At 41.8% G+C, this 26,191-nt stretch overlaps 1 protein-coding gene across 6 annotated transcripts in view; it reads right to left on the bottom strand.

Moving 5' to 3' along the window:
* The window catches only part of PPP2R5D (protein phosphatase 2 regulatory subunit B'delta), a 73,242-nt gene extending 47,051 nt beyond the window's left edge, over positions 1-26,191 (bottom strand). For 2 of the 6 annotated variants that reach the window (XR_016281676.1, XR_016281677.1), the window contains exons 1-2: positions 25,789-26,176; positions 19,229-19,336 (exon numbers count right to left, since the gene is read on the bottom strand). Coding sequence is in view for 4 of the 6 variants with exons in the window: in XM_089529089.1 (XP_089385215.1) it covers positions 19,229-19,336; positions 25,789-25,956 (276 nt within the window). In the remaining 2 variants the exon portion in view is untranslated. Of the gene's footprint in view, positions 1-19,228; positions 19,337-19,515; positions 19,694-25,788 lie in introns of those variants that run through there. The other 4 variants (XM_089529090.1, XM_089529091.1, XM_089529089.1 and 1 more) reach the window with 3 other exon arrangements.

The following is a 26,191-nucleotide window of genomic DNA, read 5'->3' as shown; positions in this document are numbered from 1 at the left end:
ATATGAAATTCATGGGGTTGCCATAAGTCAACAGGTGACATGAAGGTGCACGCACACGCACATACACACACACACAGTTGAGGTGTAATGTGGTTTGAGTGTTAGATTAAGAAACTAGAGCTCAAACCAGCGCTTGTAAAAGGTTTTTCTCAGAGGATCGGAGTGTACGGGAAGGATTGTATGGGAGGAGGCGTTCCTTCAAGTAGACTGGACCCAGGCCATGTAGGGCTTTATAGGTGATAACCAACACCTTGTACTGTGCCCGGAAGCTAATAGGCAGCCCATGTAGTGATTTTAAAATAGGTGTAATATGGTCGAACTTGGATTTTCCGGCGACCAGTCTGGCTGCCATGTTTTGTATCAATTGGAGCTTCCCGAAGTGGCACAAAGGTTGCCCCATGTAGAGCGCAAACCCTCTCTGAATAAATCCTGCCAAGAAAATTCCATGATATATACATCTTGGGCAGGGACGTAGCTAGGATTTTAGGAGGGGGGGGGGTCCAGACTAAGTGCCACCATTATAATGGGGCTTGAGTGCGGCGGTGCAGCAGCACACACCATTCATTTTTCTAATGGGGGGGGTCCGGACCCCCAGAACCTGTCTTGGGGCCACCATATGTCAGAAACAGGTTGAAGGCATAAAGCAACAAAGATGCACTACTTAGAATCCTCTGTTAGAGAACTCTAATGCTGTAATTAAAAAATATATATCCAGGGATAGCCTGTGTTAGCCATGTAGCAAAGTACAATAAACACCCAAAATCCACAAAACAGTGATACCTCTACTGGGCCAACAAAAAGACGTAAAATACTGTACATGTTGCAAGGTTTCAAAGCACCACTGGCTTCTTCATGAGGTAAAGATGTAAAAATTAAATAGGAGAAAAAATATGACCATGTTAGTCACAACTTGTAACTAACTGCATTTTGTCAAGATGCGGCTATTCTCAGTTCAGGTGGTATTGAAGAGACATTCATGCAGGCTGGTCAGGAAATAAAAAAAATTAAGTTTTATTACCAGGACCAAAAGAGATGCTCCTGTTGAGATCCAAGCTGCTTCCGCCCTATTCTGTGGATTTTGGATGTTATTGTACTTTGCTGTAATTCAAAGGAGTGAACCAGAGTAGAATACCTCAAGGTATCTAATGTAGGAGACTGAAATTTTTTCTCCCCCAATGTGCTAGGGACCAATAACATATTTGTGCTCACTGGCTGCTATTGTTTCTTTCCTTCCAAGAAACCCACCAGGAACTGGCAGCTGATGCTTGCAAACTGGCACCTGCCAATGGACTACCACTTTGAATACATGTAACTACAGCTCTCTAGCTGAGAAGTCCAAGTACCTCAACGAACTACAAATCCCTGGATTTTGTGGGATGAAGTCATGGCAATGCAAGATCAAACTGATATAATTGTGTAGTGCGAATATACCCCTGGTTTCTCAAGCGGCCTTGCCTCCTTTCTCTCTCTCTCTCTCTCTGCTGCATCCTAATGGAATGATTGTTGCACTATCTGAAGGGTGCTTATATTAAGCCCCTGCTAAATGATTGCACTGGTTCTTAAAATCCTAACAATACAGACAGTTATGCTCTAAAGCTGGATACACAGTCATCCAAAGGTAAATCTGTCATTATTCTTCCATAGGCTTCCTTGTAGATGAGCAAGGGATAATCTATTTTTGACACACTCGTTCATAGGTGAAAGTGAATAGCACTAACAAAACCTCTTAACACTTTCTCTTGAAACTGGGCAGAAAAGACAGATTTATGAAAACAAAAAAACATCTTATAATCAAAGTCTTAGAACAAAAGAATTATCCTGGAACACTCAATATTCTGTATGTTCATTCTGTGCTGGTGAAATGCCTGCTGAATGTCAATACTCCCACAACAACTGAAGAGATAGCTAATTTATTAGTTGCAATTTTCGAAGAGCTAGCCATGCCAATCTATTTGTGTATAAAAATGGAGGGGGGTAGAGTCTTGTGGCTCCTTTTAAGACCAGCAGGTTTATTTTTACATGAACTTTCACGGACTGAAATCTGCTTTCTTAGATATATTAATGAATTACAAGCCTCAGGTATATATGCACAGCTATGGTTGTGGGCCTAACTCATTTGGAATTTATGTTATATTAATATATATCCAAGACAATGACATTTGATTTCCAATCAATGTAAGATCCTGAATTTCTACATTTCTAAGAAAGATGTAACTGCTTGAAAAATTGGGTCATAGCTCTTGCTAAGGAAATTTTCAGCAAATCACAGTCTTACATTCTAGACTTGTAAAACATTTAAATCTATCTGTTCATATTTAAGGAAATTTGCTTTTAAGGTAGCTACAAAACAGTGCTTGGCCCAGAGTGCACTGCCCTATTTTTATAATTGAATATCTGACTATTTCTTGTGGGAACCTATCCAGAGGGGTTCACATTTCCACATATGGTCACAATGTGACAAAAAGAAACCACAATGGGCAGTGGTTTTTAAAAAGCATTGGCAACAGTTGGAACACACCTACAGAATGTTGACATAACAGTGATTTTGACTTTCCATTCCATAACTCTGGTTAGTTCTATGCCTGTATGTGTGCCTATGCCTTCAGGTTACCCATCAATGTACGGTGAGCCCATGAATTCATAGGTTTATTTTTAATTCTTTGGCAGTTCCTTCCTCTAAAATGTAGCATACAGTATCTGGTATTAATTTTACAGATTATATTTTATACAATATGTATGTATGTATGTATGTATGTATGTATATATACACTGATAGAAAAATGTATAAAGTAAATATAAGAGAGAGAGAGAGAGAGAGAGAGAGAGAGAGAGAGAGAGAGAGAGAATGAATGAGAATAAAATATATAAAGGTGTGTGTGTGTGTGTGTCTATGTGTATAAAAATATTAACTAATCCAAAGCAGTCACTGAAGTTCGCTGGCCCTCTAAGGAACCTTCTACACAGCAAGGTTGGTCAAGCTCTAAGGGACAAAGACCAATTTTTCTACCCTGGGAAGCACCACTGAATGCAATGGTGCCTCCCACACACACCACAAAAAATCTCACTTCCAGAGTGAGGTCCAGCATGGTGTTTAAAAAACAAGATGAAAAACGGTGATATAATTCTAATACCTTTAAACAAAACAGAATACAGTAATAAAACAATTTAAATATAAATTTAATGTAAAATATAAACAGGCAAATTAACCAGCTGAAATGTCCAAGCAAAAAAACCTGGTTTTAACCTGTCACCAAGAAGTAGCCAAGCTGACACTAGTCAAATTTACAGGGGGAAGGAATTCCACAAAGAGAACACACAAATCCTGGTTAACATATAAGGGCCTAAATCCTATTAGTCCCAACCAGAGTACACCCACTAAATCAATGGTATTTACCCATGTGTTGTCTACTCCAGTTGTAACTAACCAACAAGATGATAGCCAATGTATGAAATGTACTTTATGGAAAACCCTCACTCCAGCAGATCTTAGGATGCAAACCAACTGGTATAGGCAGGTGTTACTTCAGGTATTTGGATCTCAAGCCAGTTAGAGCTTTCAGGGTCAAAGCCAGCACTTTGAAATGGGCCCAGAAACAAATATGTAAACAGTGCACCTCCCTCAGTACTGGCGCAATGTAAACTCACCTGACAACACCTATTAGCAATCTAACTCCTGCATTTTGCACTTGTTGACATTTCCTGGCCATTTTCAAAGACAGCCCCACATACATCATATTGCAGTATTTGGATCATGAGGTTATAGCAGCAAGTCACAACGTGATGCGTGTGTGAAGGAGCTTCCATGGATCCGTAACTGCCACAGACAGAATTTCCATAGCTTTAAACGTCAATTAAAGCAAACATAATACTTTATAATAGAGGTAATTCATGCATCTGGCTGAGAGTCATCAAGCCTTCAGAATGCTAGCAACAAATGTGCCATCTGTGACTCAGCCCTGGGTGTGTTTGAAATCATGCTGACTGCTTGTTAATAAATGGCCTCTTATCTTAGCAGATAATTTCACATTCACAGAGGGTGGGTCACATCAACAGTAAAATGAAGTGGATGAAACACAAGAAGGATCACCAAAAAGGAGAACACTATTACATGGGGAAAAAACCAAATATATGATTTCTATTTGATAATAAGAGCTATCAACTACCACTACTCTCAATGCAACTCCAAGAGATGGGAAAAGGAAAGGGGGAAGAGGAAGAAAGTCAGATCGTTAGTTAATTACATTAATATCCCACCCTCCTTCCAGGAGGTCAAGGTGATATACTTGGCTCCCTTCTTCACGTTATCCTCACCACAACCCTGGTAAGGCTGAAAGAGAGTTACTGGCCCAAGACAGTCCAGTGATTTCCATGACTCAGTGGAAAGAAGAACCCATATCTTCCAAGTCCCACACTGTATAAGCATTACACCACAACAGTGTTCTGTGCAGAGGATGTAGAAAGACTTTCTGTTCATACCACTCTGAACAGATGGACTAATGGCCTGCAGGAGGAATGCAGCAAATGAGCCCTTCAATTGAGAATTTATAATTTGCCCAAGCTTCATATAGGAACACAGGGAGTGCCATAGTTTCTGTTGAGCCCATCTAGCTCAGTACTGACTGACAATAGCTATACAGGATGCAGGATTTAAGAAATGAACTTGGGATCTTATGCAGGTGTGGCCTGGCCTCACTGACTGGCCTCTTCTTTTAATCCTGTTCATTTCACCAAAATCTCACTCCTAAAAATGATATATTCAAGGCCTTGACATCTACAATAGCTCTCAATTTAAGCTTAATTTGTTATTTTAAGATCTTCCTTTGCAACATTCCCTTCCATGCTCATCTTTGGATCTTCAAAGAATGCCCTTTAAAACCTGCTTTTATTCCCTTTTGCTCAACCCTTCTTGCATAAGACCCTCCCAAAAATCTAATCAGGAGTTACACAGGGTTGATCCACCCAAAAGCTACAGAGGAGAAATGAACAAACCAACTCCTAAATTAGTTCTGTAAATTCACAGTGTAGGAGTACTACAGGCAGATTCCTCATTTCAAAAACTCCTTCCCAGAGGTTCAGACCCTGAAATGGTCATTTCTGGAGATCTGAGCAAAATATAGGTTGCAAAATAATTTTGAATAACATGCTTAATGGTGAGATTAGAAAGGAGCCATTGCAGAAGAGGAGCACAGCCATACTGGATATGGGACTGGGGGAGTTGCAATCCAAAATTAGTCATTTTTCCATGCTTTGTTAGCATGCACACACACTCATACCCAAAACCCCTCCAGAAGCCTTGCAAACAAGGAGAGAATAAAATAAAAATAGGAGAGATGAAAATAATTTTTAAATACTGAAAAAAAATTAAAGAAACTAGGAAAGATCAAATGGGAGCAGGTATAAATATACACAGGCCCACATGTGGAATGAGAGCAAGGGGGGAGGTTAGTATTTTTCAAGAGACACAGAAACAAGGGAGAAAAAAAGTAGCTGAAAATGAATCAGAATTCCAACAGTGACCCATTCCAAAAAGCTGCCCTCATTTTGCAACACAAGCTAAGGACCAAGAGGCTGGCAGAACGTCCATTGGAGTCACTCCAGTAGCTCCAAGTTCATTTCTTGCCTCACAAATCCAACCCTTAGCAACTCCAGGTTAATTCAAAACACCGCAATAAAGAAGCTTCTAAAAGGAGGAAGCCTTTGCTACAGGCTTGTGTGCCCTCCATCAATGAGGAGAAGAAAAGGCATTATAGGGTCTGCGTGATGAGAGGACCGATGTGGGAAAGGAGCTATAAGAAGAAATGGGGGAAGGCCTAAGGATACCCTGAACCAGAAAAATACTGTGGGAAGCAAATGGCACAAAACAATACTTTGCAAAGACATCTGGAAATGGATGCTATGTCCCATTTCCCCCTCCTTTTTTCTGCCCAATACGTGCTCCACTTTTCTCTTACAAGGGCCCTGGGGCAGTGTGCCAGCCCCACCATGCCGCCTGTTGCATATTAACAACATCTCACCACAGTCAGTTCATTATAAGCCTGAAGAGGCCCTGTGCCACTTTTCAACGCATCCTTTCCAGAATCCTGAATGGAGTACAGTATATTAAAAAAAAAAGGGGGGGGTATCAACCTCCACAGTTGGAGTGTTTAAGGGAAATACACTTTCCCTTTAAAATTACACATTAATATGGATCACAAATGGGAATTTCTGGCAGAATTACACCAAGAACACGTTTTTGTGGTCTGGACAAGGGCAACAGCAAAGATGGTTTCATTGTTTTGCTAAGTTCTCAGAATATTTCAGTACCACTAGGAGCATTGTTAGAAGTTCCAGCATCTAAATTGCTGTATTTCCACCACAAAAATACTGTAGGTTTTATTATTATTATTATTAAGCTTTATTTATATAGCGCTGTAAATTTACACAGCACTGTACATACAATCTTTTAATTAGATGGTTCCCTGCCTTCAGGCATACAATCTAAGAAGACACGACACAAAAGGAGAAGGGAATGGTTGTGGGGAAGGGGATGAGGTCCTGGAGTTCATCTCTCCCTCTGAGGCCTGGACCAAGGCAGATGGACAGATGAAGGGCTCTGTTTCTTTAGGATAGGCCCAATAGCATTGGGGAGGCCTGATGGCATTGGCCCACCCTCTCTTCCCCTTGTATAAGGCAAGGAAAAGAAAACATCCAAGTTTGAGAACAAGGATAAATAGAAAAAGCTCTCTTCTAATCTAAACCTAGAAATGATGCTAAACATCTTTAGTGTATCTGAATAATAATAATAATAATAATTGTATAGCCTCAAGTCTTTTCAAACCCTAAGGGGAACCTAACATGGGGTTTTCTTGTCAAGATTTCTTTAGAGGGGTTTGCCATTGCTTTCACCTAAGGCTGAGAGAGGGTGACCCTCCCAAAGTCACCCATTGGGTTAGTTGAGTGAGGATTTGAACTCTGGTCTTGCAGATTCCTAGTGCAACACTCAAACTACTATACAACACTGCCTCTCAATAATAACAAAAACAACAACATAGCAGAGGAAAGGCAAAGTTTCATCATTATGCAAGGAATATTGTTTTCATTATCACAGTCTCCATTAAAATCATCTCCCCTACAAAGTTTCCCTCCCAGGATAAATAGCAGTTGCCAGGGTGCAATGCCTAACTTGCTCTTTACATGCAATGGTCCTGTTAGCAATGTGAAGACTGGGAGAAGGGGGGCAAAAGGATTACAACTGTTTTTTCCTACTAATATCAGTAACACTGTCCAAAAAACAAAAGATCCAACCACAAAATTGGAGAATTGGGGAAACACTTCACAGAAAACTATAGTCATCCCTCCATATTTGCGGCTTTGATATTTGCGGATTTGATTATTCACAGATTTCATTAATATGTTCTCTCTAGGACTGTCTAGGTCCTCCAGTGCAACTCTGTGGTCAACTTTAACTAAAAGTTGCACTGAAAGACCATTTGTAGCTACTCCGGTGCCATTCTATGGTCAGTGTATGTTGGACATTGATCACAGAGCTGCACTGGAGGACCTAGAGATTCCTAGAGAGGTGTCCTCTCAGGTAAAAACAATGTTTTTGTTATTTGCGGTTTTTCCATATTCACGGGGGTCTTGTTCCCCTAATACTAGAGAAAATGGAGGGACAACTGTACTACAAATGTTCCTCCTCTTTTGGAATTATTTTTTAAGACAAACATTTACTTGCACAAAATGTGTGATATTTTGGCTTTGTTTGTTTGTTTAAACTCTTAAGATATCCTCACAACTTTAAAGAGAATTCTTATCAAGGTGCATGAGGTGGTTAGGGCCCTGTAGTAGTTCCTAAAATAGAGCCACCTTTGTGTGGTTAGAGGGTAGACTTTGCACTCTGGTTGCAAAAAGGCCTCCCTGGGGTCAGAATCAGTCCCTTTCAGCCCAAGGGAGGGGCAAAGATCTGGACCTTTGTTCCTGCCTTTGTTCCAGCCAATATGATCAAGGCTGAACTCTCAAAGGGAGTGATCACTTGTCTCTCCAATCACTCCACAACTGAAAAATGAGGCTGGAGTAGACAATAAATGCTATCAATCCTTCTCCCCAGGATAATTTTTCTCTTGACAGCATCACAGTCTAAGGAGAAAGAGAGCAGTATTTATCCTAGCTGCACCACTGAAAATCCGAACTTGATTCCAGTCTATTCTATAGACCAGCCTTCTCTAACCTGATGCTAAACAACTCCTGCAATGTCTAAACATTAACCATACTGGTTGTGGCTGGTGGAAATTACGTATAACCAAATAGAGAGGTCAAGGTTAAGGAAGGGCTACTTTGTTGTTGTTGTTGTTGATATTGTTGCATGCCTTCAAGTCATTTCCGAGTTATGGAGCTTGGCAAGTTTCTTCAGAGGGGGTTTGCCATTACCAGCCTCTGAGGCTGAGAGAGTGTGACTTGCTCAGGGTCACCCAGTAGGTTTCCATGGCCAAGACAGTATTCTGTTTTCCAGAGTCATAGTCCAATGCTCAAACCACTACACCACACTGGCTTTAAAAAAGGGCTTTGTTGCCACTGTTGGGTGCATTCAAGTCAGTTCCAACTTATGGCGACCCTCTGCCATCTTCTGAGGCTGAGAGAATATGACTTGCCCAAGGTCACCCCAGTGGGGAAGGGCTACTGAGTGAAATTAACCGTTACATACAGGCATACTCCAGTTAACAAAGAAGCTCCTTTTTACAAAGTCTTTTTATGCCTACACAGCATCCCCTTTTCTCTTCATCCTCATTTGAGCTAGAAGGGTTTTTCAGCAGCAATGACATTGAGAAGATGCTAAAGGAAGGCTAGACTAACTCAGACTTCTGGTGTTAAGTTCAATCAGCATGTCTGCAGTAAGCAATTAGATCAAGCTTGAATTGGGAAGGAATGGGATTGTACTCTCTAGCTGTAGCTCGGTGTGCCTGCCTACAACAGGCAAGGTAAACAGCAGGTAGCTCCAGGCTCCCTTGCTAAACACGCTTGATCAGCAAAACAGAGACAAAAGGGGAAGACACATAAGATACTCCAACACGAGACTGTCTAACAAAGACAATTGAATTTGCTGAAATGAATACATTGACAATATTGATCAAAGGAAAGTCACAGAAATAAGAGTTGGAAGAGACCACAAGGGCCACCCAATCCAACCACCTGCCATGCAGGAACTCACAATCAAAGCATCCCCAACAGATGGCCATCCAGTCTCTGTTTAAAAACCTCTAAAGAAGGAGACGCTCCACTACTCTCCAAGGGAGTGTATTCCATGGTCGAACAGCTCTTACTGTCAGAACGTTCTTTCTAATATTGAGGTGGAATCACTTTTCCTCCAGTTTGAATCCATTGCTCCAGGTCCTATTCTCTGGAGCACCAGAAAACAATTTTGCTTCATCTTCAGTATGACACCCCTTCAAATATTTAAACAGGGCTATCATATCACCTCTTAACTGTCTCCTCTCCAGGCTAAACATACCCAACTCCTTAAGTTGCTCCTCATAAGGCATGGTTTCCATACCCTTCACTGTTTTGGTCACCCTCCTCTGGACATACTCCAGCTTCTCAAAATCCTTTTTGAAGTGTGGTGCTCAGAACTGGACATAGTACTCTAGGTAAGGCCTAACCAAAGCATAATGGAGTGGCAGTATTACTTCCTTTGATCTAAACGCTTTACTTCTATTGATGCAGCCTAGAAAAGCATTGGCCTTTTTAGCTGCCTCATCACACTGCTGACTTATGTTCAACTTGTGGTCTGCTAGGATTCCTAGATCCCTTCCACACGTAGTCTTGTTAAACCATGTGTCCCCATCTCACACACACACACACACACACAAACGCACACACACTTCATTTTTTCTGCCTAAATGCAATACCTTACATTTATCCATGTTGAAATTCATTTTGTTAGTTTTGGCCCATCTTTCTAATCTATTCAGGTCATTTTAAATGTTGATCCTCTCCTCTAAAGTATTAGCTAATCCTCCTAATTTGGTGTCATCTGCAAATTTGATAAGACTGCCCTCTATTCTTTCTTCCATGTTGTTGAACATGAGTTGCTAAAGATGCTGAATAGCCCTGGGCCCAGGACAGAACCCTGTGGCATCCCACTGGTTACTTCTTTCCAAAATGAAGAGGAGCCATGGCTGAGCACCCTTTGGGTTCAACCAGTTGGGTTCAACTAATCCACCTAACAGTTGCATTGTCTAGCCCACATTTTACTAGCTTGTTTGCAAGAATATCATGGAGGATCTTGTCAAGGGCCTTACTGAAATCAAGATATGCTATATCCACAGCATTCCCTTCATCTATCAAGCTGGCAATTTTGTAAAAAAGAGAGATCAGATTAGTCTGGCATGACTTGTTTCTCAGAAACCCATGTTAACTTTTTGTGATAATGGCATTCCCTTCTAAATCTCTGAATAATTTTAAGAAAGATTGGGACTTGTCTATTATGTACTTGCAATCTCATTGGGAATATGAATCAGCTTTAGGTTTTATGAAATAAACAGAATTTGTATGTTGCAGAGACATAAATATATTACCATATACAAGGAAGTATAATTATAGTAGTATATAGTTGTAGGGGAAGTCAGTATTGGATGTTTATTTTTAATCAGTATTGAAGTTTGTTTTGTTATTCTTGCTTGCATATACAGTGGAACCTCGCCATAGGCGGGCGTGCCATACACAGCCTTGAGCATACGCGCTCAAGCTGCGGCGCGCGCGTGGGGCGGAAGGGGTGGCGCGTCCCATTCAGTTGAATGGGCGCGTGCGCCCGTTGCGCTCCGCGCACCTCGAGCATAGGCGGAAATCGCCATACGCAGCGGGATCCGGAACGGATCCCCCGCGTATGGCGAGGTTCCACTGTATTTATTTTAGATATATTAGTATAAAAGTTGTTAGTGATTACTGTATGTTTATGATTAATAAAAGTTTTTTTTAAAAAATCCTTCTTCAACTGCTACTCCTAGCATGTTAAAAAGCACAGATCAATACATTTGGCCACAAAAATGGAAATCATAAGAAAAGTGAAAGAAAGAAAGAAAGGAAAAGTAATCCCATTTTGAAATAATGTTTCAAGTAGTCTCTGTAAGGTTCAAAATGTTTATTTATGCAAGATTTGCCTGAGTTGTTTCATTTCATCTGTAAATATTGTTAGTTTCAAATAAAAAAAAAAAACTTATCCCTATTCTTTCCATGTTATTCCTGCCTCTGGTACCAAATTTTCTGTTAAAGAAATAACACACAGGAACACAGGGATATATCTGTACTCCCTTGTGTTCCAACAAAGCACTTCTCTTTATTTTCAAGCATGTATAGGAAAAGAATAGGGAAGGATGTCTCCCCCAAAAATACTATCTTTGGCCCGTTACAAACTGGCCTTAAAGTACGCGCAGAGTGCGTACTAGGGTTAGGAAGGGGCGGTGCTTCCGCACCCCCCTAACCCTAGTATGCGCTCTGCGGTAGAAAATGGCGGCGGCCGTTCCACACAGCTCCGCCATCACTACGTCATGACCGCGCCGCCTCCAAACGAGGCGGCGTGGTTGTGACGTATTGGGACTGCGCCAGGGCGCTCTTTCCGTGACCCCAGAAGGAGCTCCGTTTCGGAGCTCCTTCTGGGTTTGCATCTCTGGGCGCAACGTTCAGACAGCTGCGCCAGCGACGCAGAAGAGAAAGGGACCAAGCGGCCCCTTTCTCCTCCTCCCCGCCATCACCGGGTGTCCTTGGGGCTTGAAGCCCCAAGGACACCCCTTTCCAGGCCGTGGGGAAGCGGCCTTTTGCAGCTTCCCCGCAGCCTGGAAAGTGGCAGATCGGGGCCTCAGAGGCTGCCGGTCTGGCAGCTGAGGCCCCGATACAGCGGGGAAAGGGGCAAGTGCACGCCGCCCCAAACGGGTGGTCTGTAACCCGCCTTAGTTAATTTCTGCTCAGGAGTTTTTGGTTTGGATCAGCCCTAGGACACTTCTTATTTGTTTTTAGGGGAAATAAAGCTGAGAAGAGTCCCATGCCATGAAAATAAAAGCATAGCTTTTAAGCAAGCTTTTTTTAAAAAGTGCACAAAGGCCCAAAAAGGTATGTGAGGCAGAAAGCTGGAAATAAAGGCTATATAAGCAAAGGCATCTTCCAAGAGCCTCTAGTATTTTTAAGCCCCACCAGAGAGACAATATGCAGACAGGCCTATCACTGCTATCTCAAGTTAACTTTTATCTCTGAGACCTGTGATTCCCCAACTTGGATCCCTGGATGTTGTTGTTGTATACCTTCAAGTAGTTTCCAACTTATGGCGACCCTACAGCAAACCTATCAAAGGGTTTTCTTGGCAGTTTTCTTCAGAGAGGGTTTGCCATTGCCATTCCCTGAGGCTGAGAGTGTGACTTGCTCAAGGTCACCCAATGGTTTTCATGGCTGTGGTGATTTGAACCCTGATCTCCAGAGTCGTAGTCCACTGCTCAAACCATTATGCCATGCTGGCTCTCAAGATTTTGTTATTGTATGCCTTCATGTCATTTCTGACTTATGACGACCCAAAGGCAAACCAGAGAGTCAGTGTGGCATAGTAGTTTGAGCTCTGGACTATGACTCTGGAGACCAGGGTTTGAATCCTGGCTCGGCCATGGAAATGCACTGGGTGACTTTGGGCAAATCACACTCCCTCCACCTCAGAAGATGGCAATGGCAAATCCCCTCTGGAGAAACTTTCCAATAAAACCATGTGATAGGATTGTTCTTCTTCTTTTTCTTCTTCTTGTTATTTGTATCCCGCTCTTTTCCCAGAACTGGGACTCAGAGCAGCTCACAACGTTAAAAGAACAGTACAATTAAAACATAGAAAAGTGGTACATTAAAATGTAATTAAATTACCATAAGCTGTAAATTAAGACACATAACAACAACAAAGCAACCTATCATGTTTTTTTGGCAAGTTTCCTCAGAGGGGGGTTGCCACTGCCATCCCCAGAGGCTGAGAGAGTGTGACTTGGTCATCCAGTGGGTTTAATGGCCAAGTGTGGAATTGAACACTCACTCAAACCACTAGGCATGCTAGCTCCCTTGGACTTTAATTCCCAGAAGACTCAGCCAAACATAGCCAATGGTGAGAGATTCTGGGAGGTACAGTCCAATAACATCTGAGGACACACTGGATGACCAGGAAAAATGGGGTTGGACAGAGAAAGTTAAAGCTGAAAAGGGGTACAACAAAGTTAAAGAAATTATTAATAAGATAGTCCACATTATGGGTACTGGGTATTAATTTACTTGGTCACAGCCATGGGGGGGGAGTATATGATCTAATAATGGTAATATTTTGTAAAGTATTATTATATGTTGTATTATGGATGATAAAACCTATTTTTAAAAAGGACACACAGGATTCGAATCACATTCACAAGTTGCTAGCCAAGTATTATCTGCCTTTTTTTACACTTCCAAGAATGGCTCTAAGTTATTCCTTCACCTGTTCATGCTCATTCTAGAGGCAGAAAACAAACACGCAAAGGTGTGAAAGTGTTTATCCAACTGCAATGCCATTAAATTATCACAACACAATTGTTGCATCAGCTGCTTTTCATCAAAGAGAGGAAGTTTACGTATGCCACGAAAAGCCAAATGCTTGTCATTATGCATAAACACCGTAACAGTACTTGGCATTAGGGGCAGTTATTCAAATAGTACACACCGTTCCCTTGATGAAAAGCAGCTGATCCTCAAAACATTTATTTTGCTTTGTCTTTTCTTAGGTCAGTGACATTCAAAGTAGTGGTCCCCAGACCAGCACCAATCCCTGGATACATTCTAGGAATGAAAGATACAACTGTAGCCAGTAGATACAAATATGGTACTATTCCTAATACATGGGGATAGAGTGGGAGCAATTATCAGTATCCCACATCAGATAGTTTAAGAAGCACTCTTTTAGATGCTTTCAATATGCCATTCAAGACCATGGTCTTCCAAAGGTGTCTTACAGTATACAAAATAGCAACAGTTTTGAAATTACTTTATCATGGTATCACTGGGATAAAAACTCTGCATGTTTTGTTAGTTTTTCTAACATTTTCCCCAATATTTACAAAACTGGAACAAGTCTCTTTCTATCTGCTTGTGCTGATAGGTTTATTAAGGTTGGGAAAGATCACTATTTGAAATGAGGAACAGTTATGATCGATTCTGATTTTCTGGACCACAACACCAGTCAGTATGGGCTTTCCATGTTATGGCTGTAGACCATAAGAGAAGGGACAGAGGAAGATCCATCATATGAGGTTAAACAATCTGTCTATCTAGCCCCCTACCGTCTGCTCTAGGAGAAGGCAACCTAGTGCCCTCCAGGCTATTTGGACTCCAATTCCCATATCCATAACTATTGCCCCGACTTCCTGAGGTTTATGGATGCTTAGCAGAAGCTCTTCAAAGGACTTGAGCCAGAAGTCTTTCACATCACTTGCTACCAGATCCTTTCAGTTTGCAGAACAGGGCACAGAATTTCTTTTCTTTCTTTTATCCCCAAAGAGCACTCTTTTGCTGCTTGTTTACAAGCAACAAGCAGCAAAAGACTAAATCCAATACTTTATCCTATGCAGTTGCCTTTGAAAAGGAAGACCCAGAAAGCAAAATATTTTGGGACGAGTTTGGAAAACCTGAAATCAGAGTTGCATAAGGACAGCATACTCTGTCAGCACAAGCAACGAGCCTCCATTTGCAGGAGATAATGGATGTGGGTGGCTTCCATTTGTACAGCTATGACTGTATCTCCGATTACTGCAGATCTGACATGGAAGAGGATTCTGTAAAGAACATTAGGAGTGGTGTGGTACATCATTCTTCAGTATCCACACTCTATGCCTCAGAGAACGTTTGGCGTAGAAATCACATTAGTACACATCTGATAAAGAGTGCATCTGATAAAGAATTCATGGTCGTGTACCCTGCATAGATTTGGTTGCACATCGGTGCCCAGCTGCTATTAAAATTACTTATGAATTTAGCACCTGCATGATTGTCCTTTGAATACTAACACTTTGAATAGAGAATGTGAGTTACTTTTGTGGTGTTGGCTCTGTGAATTGTTTCAGAGGTCTGTTTCTGCCCTAGTTTGTGACCAGAATTTTGTTGTTGTCAACCACCCTCAAGTCGATACCAAGAAAGTATCAAAAGCCAATGGAGATAGGAGATATTCAAGGGAACCTAACACAACAGGAGGCTTTCACTGAAACTAATCCAAACCGAGGGGAATGGGACTAGTTTCAATGAAACTAGTGTGAAACTAGGGTTTCACATTAGGGATTTCAGTGAAACCCCTTGGTTTGGACTAGTTTATATGAAAGCATCCTGTTGTGTTAGGTTCCATTGTATATAGTGCATTCACACTTTGTTTTTCCCTCTCCCCTTGGATTGGGATAGGAGATATTCACCAACATATAATGGAAATCAAAACTAGAAGGGGAGAGAGAGAGATACACTTGTTTCATGACCTGACTTTTACTGACTAGGAATGGGCAATTTGTGGCTTTCATGATGCTACTGGACTGCAATTCCCATCAGTTCTAACCACCACAGTGAATGGTTAGGCATGATGTATGTTACAGTCCAACAACATCTGGAGGGCCACAGTTGCCCAGCCCTTATATTTTAGCACCTGATTTCTCTGATAATTGCAGAGTGCAACTGTACATAACTGTATGTCAGCCTCGTAATAACAAACAAAACATAATTCTGTATCTGGGAGTGACTGCAGTCAGCATCTAACATAATAGCAGTAAACAGCAGTTTCTCACCCCCTTTTAACCTATTTGCTATTCCAATTACTTTCAGCCCAAAGAAAAGAAATGTCCCCAGTCATTCCCAGCATGTAGCTCTTCACCAGATTACCCCATGGGTAATTTAATTGCTAATTGATGTAATTTGTTGACCAATTTGAGTATTGTATTTTCTTCTACACTTGCTTTTATTTGGAAGCAGTGCTGGGGAAAAAACAGGACACTTACAAATAGATTTTTCCTTTTTGTTTGTTTTAATGATAGCACTAAACATTTTATTTAATGCTCTTAGTACACCTAAAATATTTTCCTGCCCTCATCAAGAGGTTAAAATATACATCAGTAGCTGTGGCATACCGATATTTTTCCAAGCAAAATTAACTCCTGGCCCAACATTAGCTTTCACGTACTCAGTTTGTTGAGAGGATACTCAAAACATCTTATAATATTATTGTATGACACACACATACAACTGCGTTTTCAAAAATGACAGTCCTGTGTTTAGCTGGCTGTATGAAAAGTATGATTTTTCTTTAGTTTCATTAAGTAGCAATAGTTATTCTAATGCATGAAAACTATTGTTAATAAAACCATATTTAAAAATTAAACCATCACTAATATCTTGAAAATTGAAGTTTAAATCTATAAAATTATGAGATAATTACATAATAATAGTGCCACAAGATTTTGCTGTTTTATGTTGGTTGCAACAAAAATGACAAGAGTCTGTAGGGATCTTAATGACTAATTGATTTATCAGTGTCCTGGCGTCACCCATTTATCATTTTTCTTTCTACAGTACTTATGGATACATACATCTTAGGAGGACATTCATCTGCTAGAATGGACTCTAATTCTAAAAATCACACACACCTTTAAGACAGGGTTGGGAATTATGCAGTCCTCCAGATGTTGTTTGACTGCAACTCCAAGCAGCCCTATGTTGAGTAATGCTGGGATTTGCAGGTCAACATCTGAAGGACAACACAGTTCCCACTTCTGCTTTTTATGATGCCACAAAACATAAATAAATGCTTCTTTGGCTCTCTTTTCTGCAATAACCAACTGTTAAAATCAATAAAAAAGGAATAGGACCTGTGATGCCCAAGGGGTAATCTGGGGAAGAGCTACATGCTGGGGATGAGTCGGAACATTTCTTCCCTCTGCCCCTTCATGTTCTCTATTTCTTTTCTTGTCACTTGGAGTGAGTAGGAGATATCTCTCTTGTCAGAGGTCTGAACTGATTAACTGCAGAAAGCTTTTTAAACTAGACCAAAGACTAAATGTGGCCCCAGAGTTACAGGCTACCCAACCTTACTATTTTGAAAAATGCTCTCTGGTAATTTAATAAGCAACAACAAAAAGGTATGACTTTGGAAAACCTGGGGTTTAGTACTACAATGTCCCAAAATGGAAAGGAGGAACCCATCACTTATAATGTTAAGCATGAAACTGAGGATCCTTCAGCAACTCATGAAGAATTCACACAACTCTTGCTTTTTCTTCCCTGCTTGGAACACAATCCAGAACATATAATATAGAAGGAGAATTTTCCTAACCTTTAACATATTTTTGTGCCAGCGCCCATTTCTCTAGCATTCTGAAATCTTATTAAAATGTACTGACAAGAGATAATAAATTCATAATTATCTGAACTTCAGACATGTGGTGTGGTCCCTCAATGCACAGAGCTAGCAAGACACACTCACATTCAACCCAGAGGCCTCCATTATTTGGAACCCATCATGGATTTCTTTTCATTGCCTGCCCTACTGAGAACTGCAAAAAAAAAAAAAATCTAATTCCAGGATACCAACATGCAACACTCCAGCCTATTATTATTATTATTATTATTATTATTATTATTATTAGTTCTTTTATGTAGGGGAACTTAAATTATTCCCAGTTAAGGTGACTTAGCACTTCTCCAGTGATGGAGAATCAGTGACAAATGGAAGCAGCCACTGAGGAGGAAAAGAACTATGGTATATCAGCCAGAAACTCCTCTAAAAGGTTTAAAAAAGGAAGAAGTCAAAGAGAATCTTATGGCCACCTAGACTTCCTCAACTTTAACAATACACATGTTGCATACTCTACCTGTAGTACTGCTGCAGTGTTATATTTAGCAGTGGTACAGAATGAGATAGTATTTCTTTCACTGTAAGCTAAACAAGAGAACAAATATTCTGATCTTTAGTGCTCCACAGATAAAAAGACAGAAATATTAACATTTACTTGAGCTTCAGGAGCAACAGAGTGGAATTAAAAACCTTGTTATTAATGTGCAGACTATACTGTTCTGTGTCACAATCAAAGTCTCTTAACCTATGCACCATTCCTTGAATTTCTTTGTCAATAATACAGCATGCCATCTGGCCCTTTAATAGCAGCTATCTTCAGAAGGTAAAGCCCGACTGCTCTTTTGTGTTCAAGTTATTTTCCACAAGTTTTTGTTTGCACCCTTCTTAATTATCTCTCCCAAAAGATTTTATCAATTTTTAATAATGTTTATGTCATAATCACATTACTGCTCCTTAAACAAAACTAGTAAATTAACGATTAGCAATATTTAGTGTTCACACCAATCCACATATATTATCTCACTGGAATCTTTAAAATAACCATGTACGATAGAGCTTTATTATTTTCCCCATGTTGCAGAAAAGTTGGATTTTTTTTCCTCTTTGACTTCAGTTCCCAGAATTTCCCAGACATAGCAGTCATTAGCCATGCTGTCTGGGGAAATCACAAGTTTACAGATAAGGTTATACTGTATTTTGATTTCATAGGTCAATCTCTATTGTACTAAGCTAGATGTTAAAACCACAGTATGACTTTTCAGATTCTTTAGGAACTTTCTTTCTACTTTTTCCCTAATTGTTACCATGCTCCCTTTCCTAAGACTGTGGTAACCTCTCAGATGTGTACCAAATTATTATGCCAACAGCAGGAAATTAAATGTTTTAAAGATCTCATAAATTAGAGAAACCTAGAACACAATAAACTTTCTGTTTATCCTATACAAACCTCTACGCTTCAGCTGCCCATCCATTTATTATTGAATTCATTTGCAAACTCTGGAGATCCTGAAATGACTTTAGCCACAATTCCTCTCCTCTTTTAGACTACTAGTTAGATCTGTATACTTACAGACATGCACATACTTGTCCTTTTAAGAAGGAACAGTGCAGTAGGCAATATGCAGCTGCTTCTTGTCTGAAGAAACAGCCAAGCTAGCAAAGCAATTTTACAGTGCAATCCAAAATTAATGTCCATTCAAAAAGTAAATCCAACAATGATCAACAGTACCTGCTCCCAAGTATATGCATATAGGACCTCAGACTTTAAAAGTCATGTTCAAAAGAACTTTCTGCCAATCAGATTGAATTTAACTCAGAGTTAACTGGTATACAAAGCACACCATACAACAGATGACTTAAAGCTTTGCAGAAAAAGCATTCTACCTCTTCTGAGTTCTCTGTGCTGCCATCTTTCCCAGTCCCAGTGCCGCCACTGCCGCCTCCACCGCTGCTGCTAGCTTTTGTAGTGCTTTTGGTCGACTTTGGAGGTTCCTGGAGAATACAAGAAAGAAACAAAAACAAAACACACAAAAGAGAAGAGGCATTTTCAGATGCACTGCTCTAATAAAATCTTCATATGTTTCATAACACCATGAGCTGAGTATCATGAAACTAGAATTCCAGTGACTGAAATAGGAGACTAGACCAGAAACAAAACTTCTATAGTATACCATGTTTCACAAGTAGATGCCCAAGGTATATTCTTTCCAGACAAGAAAAAGATCTGTGTACAGCAACACACTGACCATCATCTAAGCAGCTCCCCTGGCATGATCAACTCTCTTTCCTTTCTGAAAGGGCATCTGACTCCTTAAGCCCTTCCTCTCCACCCCTTTAACTACATCAGAACCCAGCAGGCTGAATAGCTGTCCAATCTCTGCTACAGCTCCTTGGAAGGAACAGGGCTTATCTGTCAAACCAAGGAAATGCTAGTAATTAAGCTCTTTTGGCAATGTAGATCCAGAGAAATTACAGGGAAGAAACTAAAGAGTTTACAACATATCACATATGGGTAGAAGAGCCAGCCCATGGGAGGACAAAGTAAGATTGGGGAAGGCTGAAATGGGGAGTGAGGAGCCAAAACAGGATAGGGAACAGTGGCATCACTAGGGTTGGTGTCACTCACTGCAGCAACCCATGGTGTCACCTCATGGATTTCCTCCTGTACCAGACTGTACAGAATCCTTAGTAATGTTTTTTGTACAAATGTAACTCGTAAATCGTAATTTCCCCCACATCACTGAATGTAAGAGCAAAAGTAGTGACATAAACAACTAGGAAATTTAAAATTACACCTTCTTTCTCACAGGGTGACTATGAATACCAGCCAACACAGAAAGAATATCAGAGAGAAACTGACAATGTAATGAACTATATCACAACAATGATCCAAAGGAATTAAACCCCAACTCTAATGTATATACAATGATCATATATTTATATGTAGTAACCACACTGCAGTAATATTACAAAACACAGAATACACATTCCAAAGTGCTATAGAGAACTATATATCCCAAATATGATGTGTGTGTGTGTGTGTGTGTGTGTGTGTAAAAGGGGTCACCATCGGCATTACTCCCCCTCCCCATATGACCCCACAGAGCTTTGTCTTTCCGCACTTCATGCACATGCTTTCCCACTCAGGGCTGGAGCACATGGGCATTAGAAGATTCCAAAAGTAAATTAGCATAGAGCTTTAGCCTTGTAGATATATTGATACAGCACACAAAACAATTGTGGTTATTACTGCACAAAAAAATTATAGTCATTTTGATGTAAAACCTCTTCCCCATGGGGTTGTCTAGTGCAGTCTGACCCCCGCACCTCTCTTGTAACAATACTGGTAGGGATTCATTCAGAGGTGCAGAAAAGTTTCTAGCCCACAAAAAACGAGCTGAATTCATTACTCCAACCTTTTCCAACTGGGTGACCTCTACTATGTTTTATCAGAACTCTGTATCTCCAGACCACAAGGGCAGCTGGCTGGGAAGTTACAATTACAGTCCAATATAACTGGATGGCATCAGGCTGGAAAAGGTGAACTAAAAAGAAACTAGAATCTGAAATCTTCTTCATGGTAAGTTGCTCATGATTTGCCACCAAACCAATTTGGACCCCATGGGAAACTGTGCTGACCATGACTCAGAAAGTAGTGAAGTGTCTGATGGGACTTATTCCCAAGTAAATGTATATAGGTGGAGGCTTGAATGAACTCCAACACAGCTTTTTAAAAAGATAACTGTAGTAAACTATGTTATCCATATTCATGTTGTAAAAATGTGGCCTATGTTGATGTTATATTCTAGTTCCACAGGCATATTACACTCTAATTTCCACTCTTTTTTTTTTACCATGACAATGCATGTGATACCATGCAGGTACACAGGCTGCACTGGCAAGCCCATCCCTGTTTTATGCATGCTGTTATGTTCTGTAACACCTGCTTCATAAAGGTAAAAAAGGTGCATATGAAGATGCCTTATAAAAACTCAGACTACTGATCCGTTTAGTTCTGCAATATCTACTAAAACCCTTAAGAGATGCTGTCAGTCAGGGTAGACTCATCAGGGTTTTAAATAGGGGTCTTTCCAGCCTGGAAAGGGATGCAGTGGCTTAGTGGTTAAGACGCCAATTTTGACGACTGGAAAATCGGAAGGTTGACAGTTCGAGACTGGAGTGCTGCATGATGGGGCAAGTTCTTGTCACCAGTCCCACTTAATCCTCTGTCTTCCCACTTTCCCATCTACCATACAAATGTCTTTTCCTCCCTCTTCTTCTCACTTCCCCCCTTTGTCCTCAGCTTACTTCAACAGCCGCAAATTGAGTTCAAGTGCATAAGTAGTTAATTAACTCAGTAAAGGAGGAAAGAGGTGGAATTTCCCAGTAGGCTCTGGTAAACTGCTGCAGCCTCTCCTAGGTTGTGTGTTCTTCCTCATTGATAACCTTTGCTATGTTGATCACACTGAAATGTTGCTGGGCCACATGTGTCCCAGCCAGCTTTCATTTGTGAAATGTTGGAATGTATGGAGTTCCCAACAGTCTTAGGCTGTTGTTGCAAGTCATTTCCAGCTTATGGTGACCCCAAGGCAAACCTATCAATGGGTTTTCTTGGCAAGTTTCTTCAGAGCAGGTTTTGCCATTCCCATCCTCTGAGGCTGAGAGCATGCATCTTGTCCAAGGTCACTCCACAGTCTCAGGCAATCTAGGGAATAGTTTTTGGTGGGTTTTTTTTTGGGGGGGGGGGTTATGTGGCCATGTTCTAGAAGATTTTATTCCTGATGTTTCACCTGCATCTGTGGCTGGCATCTTCAGAGAATGGTGGCATGGGAATGAGTAGGGTATATGACCGGTCACACAGTATATATGCCCCACTCATTTCCATCCCACCGTTCTCTGAAGATGCCAGCCACAGATGCAGGCAAAATGTCAGAAATAAAGTCTTCTTGAACATGGCCACATAGCCCAAAAAACCCAAATTGGTACAGTTGGAAGGTATGGAATGGTACAAGAACTATGGATGCCAACCATGAAAGCCTTTGACTTCACAGTCTAGGGAATGTTAAAGAATGCTTGGAGCTGCACTTCAAATCCATCTGGAGAGTTGCAAAATTCTCATCCCCATCTTACAGCTGCATGAGCAATATCTTTCAACAGGGTCACTGCATGTATGACTGGTTACAATTCAGTCTGCCGTGTCTCAGTATTCCCCTCATTATTTAAAGCACACACAAATATGTAAAGCACACACATACTCTGTACTCCATAAACATTTATTCAAAACTCTTCCTCGTCTCCCTTATACATACAGACATCTATCTTTCCTATAGCCCATTCACCTCTATGCACAATCGCCATGTCTTCCTACATATGCAAAGTCTGTGTGTGTGTGTGTGTGTGTGTGTGTTTGTGCAGGCATGTGTGTACACCGAGCAGCCAGATTGGCCCATACTCTCTGGTAAGGCCTGCTTCACTATGAAGGGCATAAGTGAACCCAGCCTCCATCCCAAAACTTTACATCCAAGCACAAAGTCAAAGGGGAGCAGCCTGTCCTTAAATCTATACGTGTGACCCTATGTGTGGCCTCAACAATAGTTGTTGCACTTATTTATTTATTGCATACAAGGTAAATGTGTACATGCATATACCCCCTCAAAAAACCTAAAATGAATGTATGCAAAGCACACAAAGAGTACCATCCTGTGTCTTTCTTTTAGTTAGTCTCAAAGGTGCTACAAAATCCCTTTGCATACTGATTTGCCGAATTAACACAGCTATGTCTTTTGAATCCTGTGTGTATATTATACTCTAGGTTGTAAGGGTGGGATAGGTCCATTATTTCTTCCTTTCTGGTTGGAGGAAACCTCACCACTACTAACCCTGCAAGGAAACTTCCTCCACCCCCTATTCCCACCCCACCCCTGGGATTGTCGATGCATCATGCAGTTATCTCCTTTTCCCCAAATTGTGCATGCTCAAGCTACACTGCTAGGCCTTCAGCAGGAACCACACAACACCCTGCCTCTCTCTCTCTCTCACACACACACACACACACACTCATGTTTATATACACGGCATCCTCTTTGATTGTGAGAAACCAAGTCACACACACAACCAGCCTCTTCTCCATGCAAGGATCTCCTAGGCTTGTGGACCTATTTTCCCCCCCTCCTCCTTTTTTTGTCATTCAGTCATACAATAAGCCCTTGACTAGCACTAGGATAGGCACTGTCATCTGTACAGGGTCTCCTTTGTGCACCTCTGTGTGTTAGAAACCTAGCAAGACATGCCCCTATGCGAGAGTGTATGTTGAAAACATAGCTAGATATACCCCTATACAAGTGTGCATGTGTGTGTGGCAAACCCAGCTAGACATGCACCTATACAAGTGTGTGTTGCAAATCTAGCTATATATGCTCCTATACAAGTGTGTGTTGCAAACTTGTGTGTTTGCATATTGCAAACCTAGCCAGGCATACCCCTATGCAAGTGTGTGTGTACTGCAAACCTAGCTAGACATGTCTCTATGCGAGTGTGTGTGTTGTGGCAAACCTACATGCCCCTATGTAAGTGCGTGTGTGTGTATGTGAAATCTAGCTAGACATACCCCTATGCAAGTGTATGTGTTGTAAACCTAGCTAGGCCTGCCCTTTTACAAGTGTGTGGGTGTTGCAAGCCTACATGCTCCTATGCATGTGCATGTGTGAAACCTAGCTAGACATGCTCTTATACAAGAGTCTCTGTGTGTTGCAAACCTAAGTAGATATATCCCTATGCAAGTTGTAAACCTAGCTAGGCCTGCCCCTTTACAAGTGTGTGTGTGTGTGTGTTGTACAGCTAGCTAGACATGCCCCTACACAAGTGTGTGCATGATGTAAACCTAGTTAAACCTGCCCCTTTACAAATTTGTGTGTTGCAAACCTAGCTAGACATGCCCCTAGAGAAGCCTCTGTGTGTTGTAAAGCTAGCTAGACATGCCCCTACACAAGTGTGTGCATGATGTAAACCTAGTTAGACCTGCCCCTTTACAAATGTGTGTGTTGCAAACCTAGCTAGACATGCCCCTAGAGAAGCCTCTGTGTGTTGTAAAGCTAGCTAGACATGCCCCTACACAAGTGTGTGCATGATGTAAACCTAGTTAGACCTGCCCCTTTACAAATGTGTGTTGCAAACCTAGCTAGGCATGCCCCTATACAAGTCTGTGTGTGTGTTGTAAACCTACCTAGATCTGCCCCTTATGCAAGTGTGTGCGCGTACAGCAAGCCTAGCTAAATATTCCCCTATGCAAGTGTCTGTGTGTCTTGTAAACCTAGCTAGGCCTGCCCCTATGCAAGTGTGTGGAGGGGGGGAGGCTAGCTAGACATGCCCTTATAAAATAATTGGAGGGGGCCTGTTGTAAAATTAAACATGCCCCTGTGCAAGTGTGTGTGTTGCAAACCTAGCTACCTGCCCCTATGCATGTGTGTATTGCAAACCTAGCCCTGCCCCTTTACAATTGTGTGTGTGTCGCAAATCTAGCAAGACATGCCCCTATGCAAGCGTGTGTTTGTGTCAAACCTAGCTAGACATGTCCTTATACAAAAGTGTCTGTGTATGTGTGTGTTGCAAACCTATATAGACATGCCCCTATACAAGTGTCTCTCTGTGTGTGCTGTAACCTAGCTAGGCCTGCCCTATGCATGCATGTGTTGCAAACCTACCTAGACCTGCCCTTATACAAGTGTGCGTGTTTGTTGTGATCCTATCTAGACCTGATCCTATACAAGTGTCTCTGTATGTGTTGCAAACCTGCCCTTATACAAGTGCCTGCCTGCGTGTGTTGTGATCCTATCTAGACATGCCCCTATACAAGTGTGTGTGTGTGTGTTACAAACCTAGTTAGACCTGCCCCTATGCACGTGTGCGTGCTGCAAATCTAGACTTGCTCTTTTGCAATTGTGTGTGTGTGTTGCAAACCTAGCTAGGCATGCCCCTATGCAAGTGTGTGTATGTGTGTTGTAAACCTAACCAGACATGCCCCTATGTAAGTGTGTGTTGCAAACCTAGGTAGACCTGCCTCTTTGCAATTGTGTGTGAGTTGCAAACCTAGACTTGCCCCTTTGCAATTGTGTGTGTGTGTTGCAAACCTACCCAAACCTGCTCCTATGCAACTGTGTGTGTGTGTGTTGCAAACCTAGCTAGCCCTGCCCCCTTTGCAATTGTGTGTGTGTTGCAAACCCTATGCAGGTGTGTGTGTGTGTGTTGTGTGGACTGATGGCTTTTCTGAATGAGCAAAGGAGGCTCCTTCAGGGCCCAGGCAAAGGCAGTGGAGGAGCTGCTGCAGCACCGGCCCCTGCGCCGCCCAAGGCCTCGGAGGAGGAGGAGGAGGAGGCCCTGCTGCCAGGCCTTTCCCCTTCCCCCGTCCCACATTCATCCCCCAGACAGAGCGCCCTCCAGCCCCTCACCTTCTCCTTCTTCAGCTTGTAGGGCATCCCGGACCTTGCAAGAGCCAAAGGGACCCGCTCAGCGCCCCTCGATCTCTCCCGCCCGAGCGCCTCCTCCTTTGGTTCTCGTCCCCGCCGCCGCCTCCTTCTCCTCCTCTTGCCTCTGCGCTGGGGTGGCTGTCCCCCCATTGGGCCCGCTCTTTCCCAAACCTGCCCAGCAACCGCTTCGTCGAGGGGGCCTCATTGGCCAGGGATGCCGGAGGACATTTTTCCCATTGGTGAATTTGCTTGATAGACAGCCGAAGGAGGCGGGAGGAGGGAGAGGTTAAAAAATAGGCAAAGCGGGACCAAAATGGTGGGGAGGGGGGAAGGGGAGGGGGGAAGATGGTCTCCTCAGCCAGGAATCAGGATAGGCAGCATATAG

Source organism: Sceloporus occidentalis, unplaced genomic scaffold (genome assembly GCF_023333645.1).
Source record: "Sceloporus occidentalis isolate IW3139 unplaced genomic scaffold, rSceOcc1.0.p SCAF_6, whole genome shotgun sequence".
NCBI lineage: Eukaryota > Metazoa > Chordata > Lepidosauria > Squamata > Phrynosomatidae > Sceloporus > Sceloporus occidentalis.
This window is presented reverse-complemented; position numbering and strand designations above follow the sequence as displayed.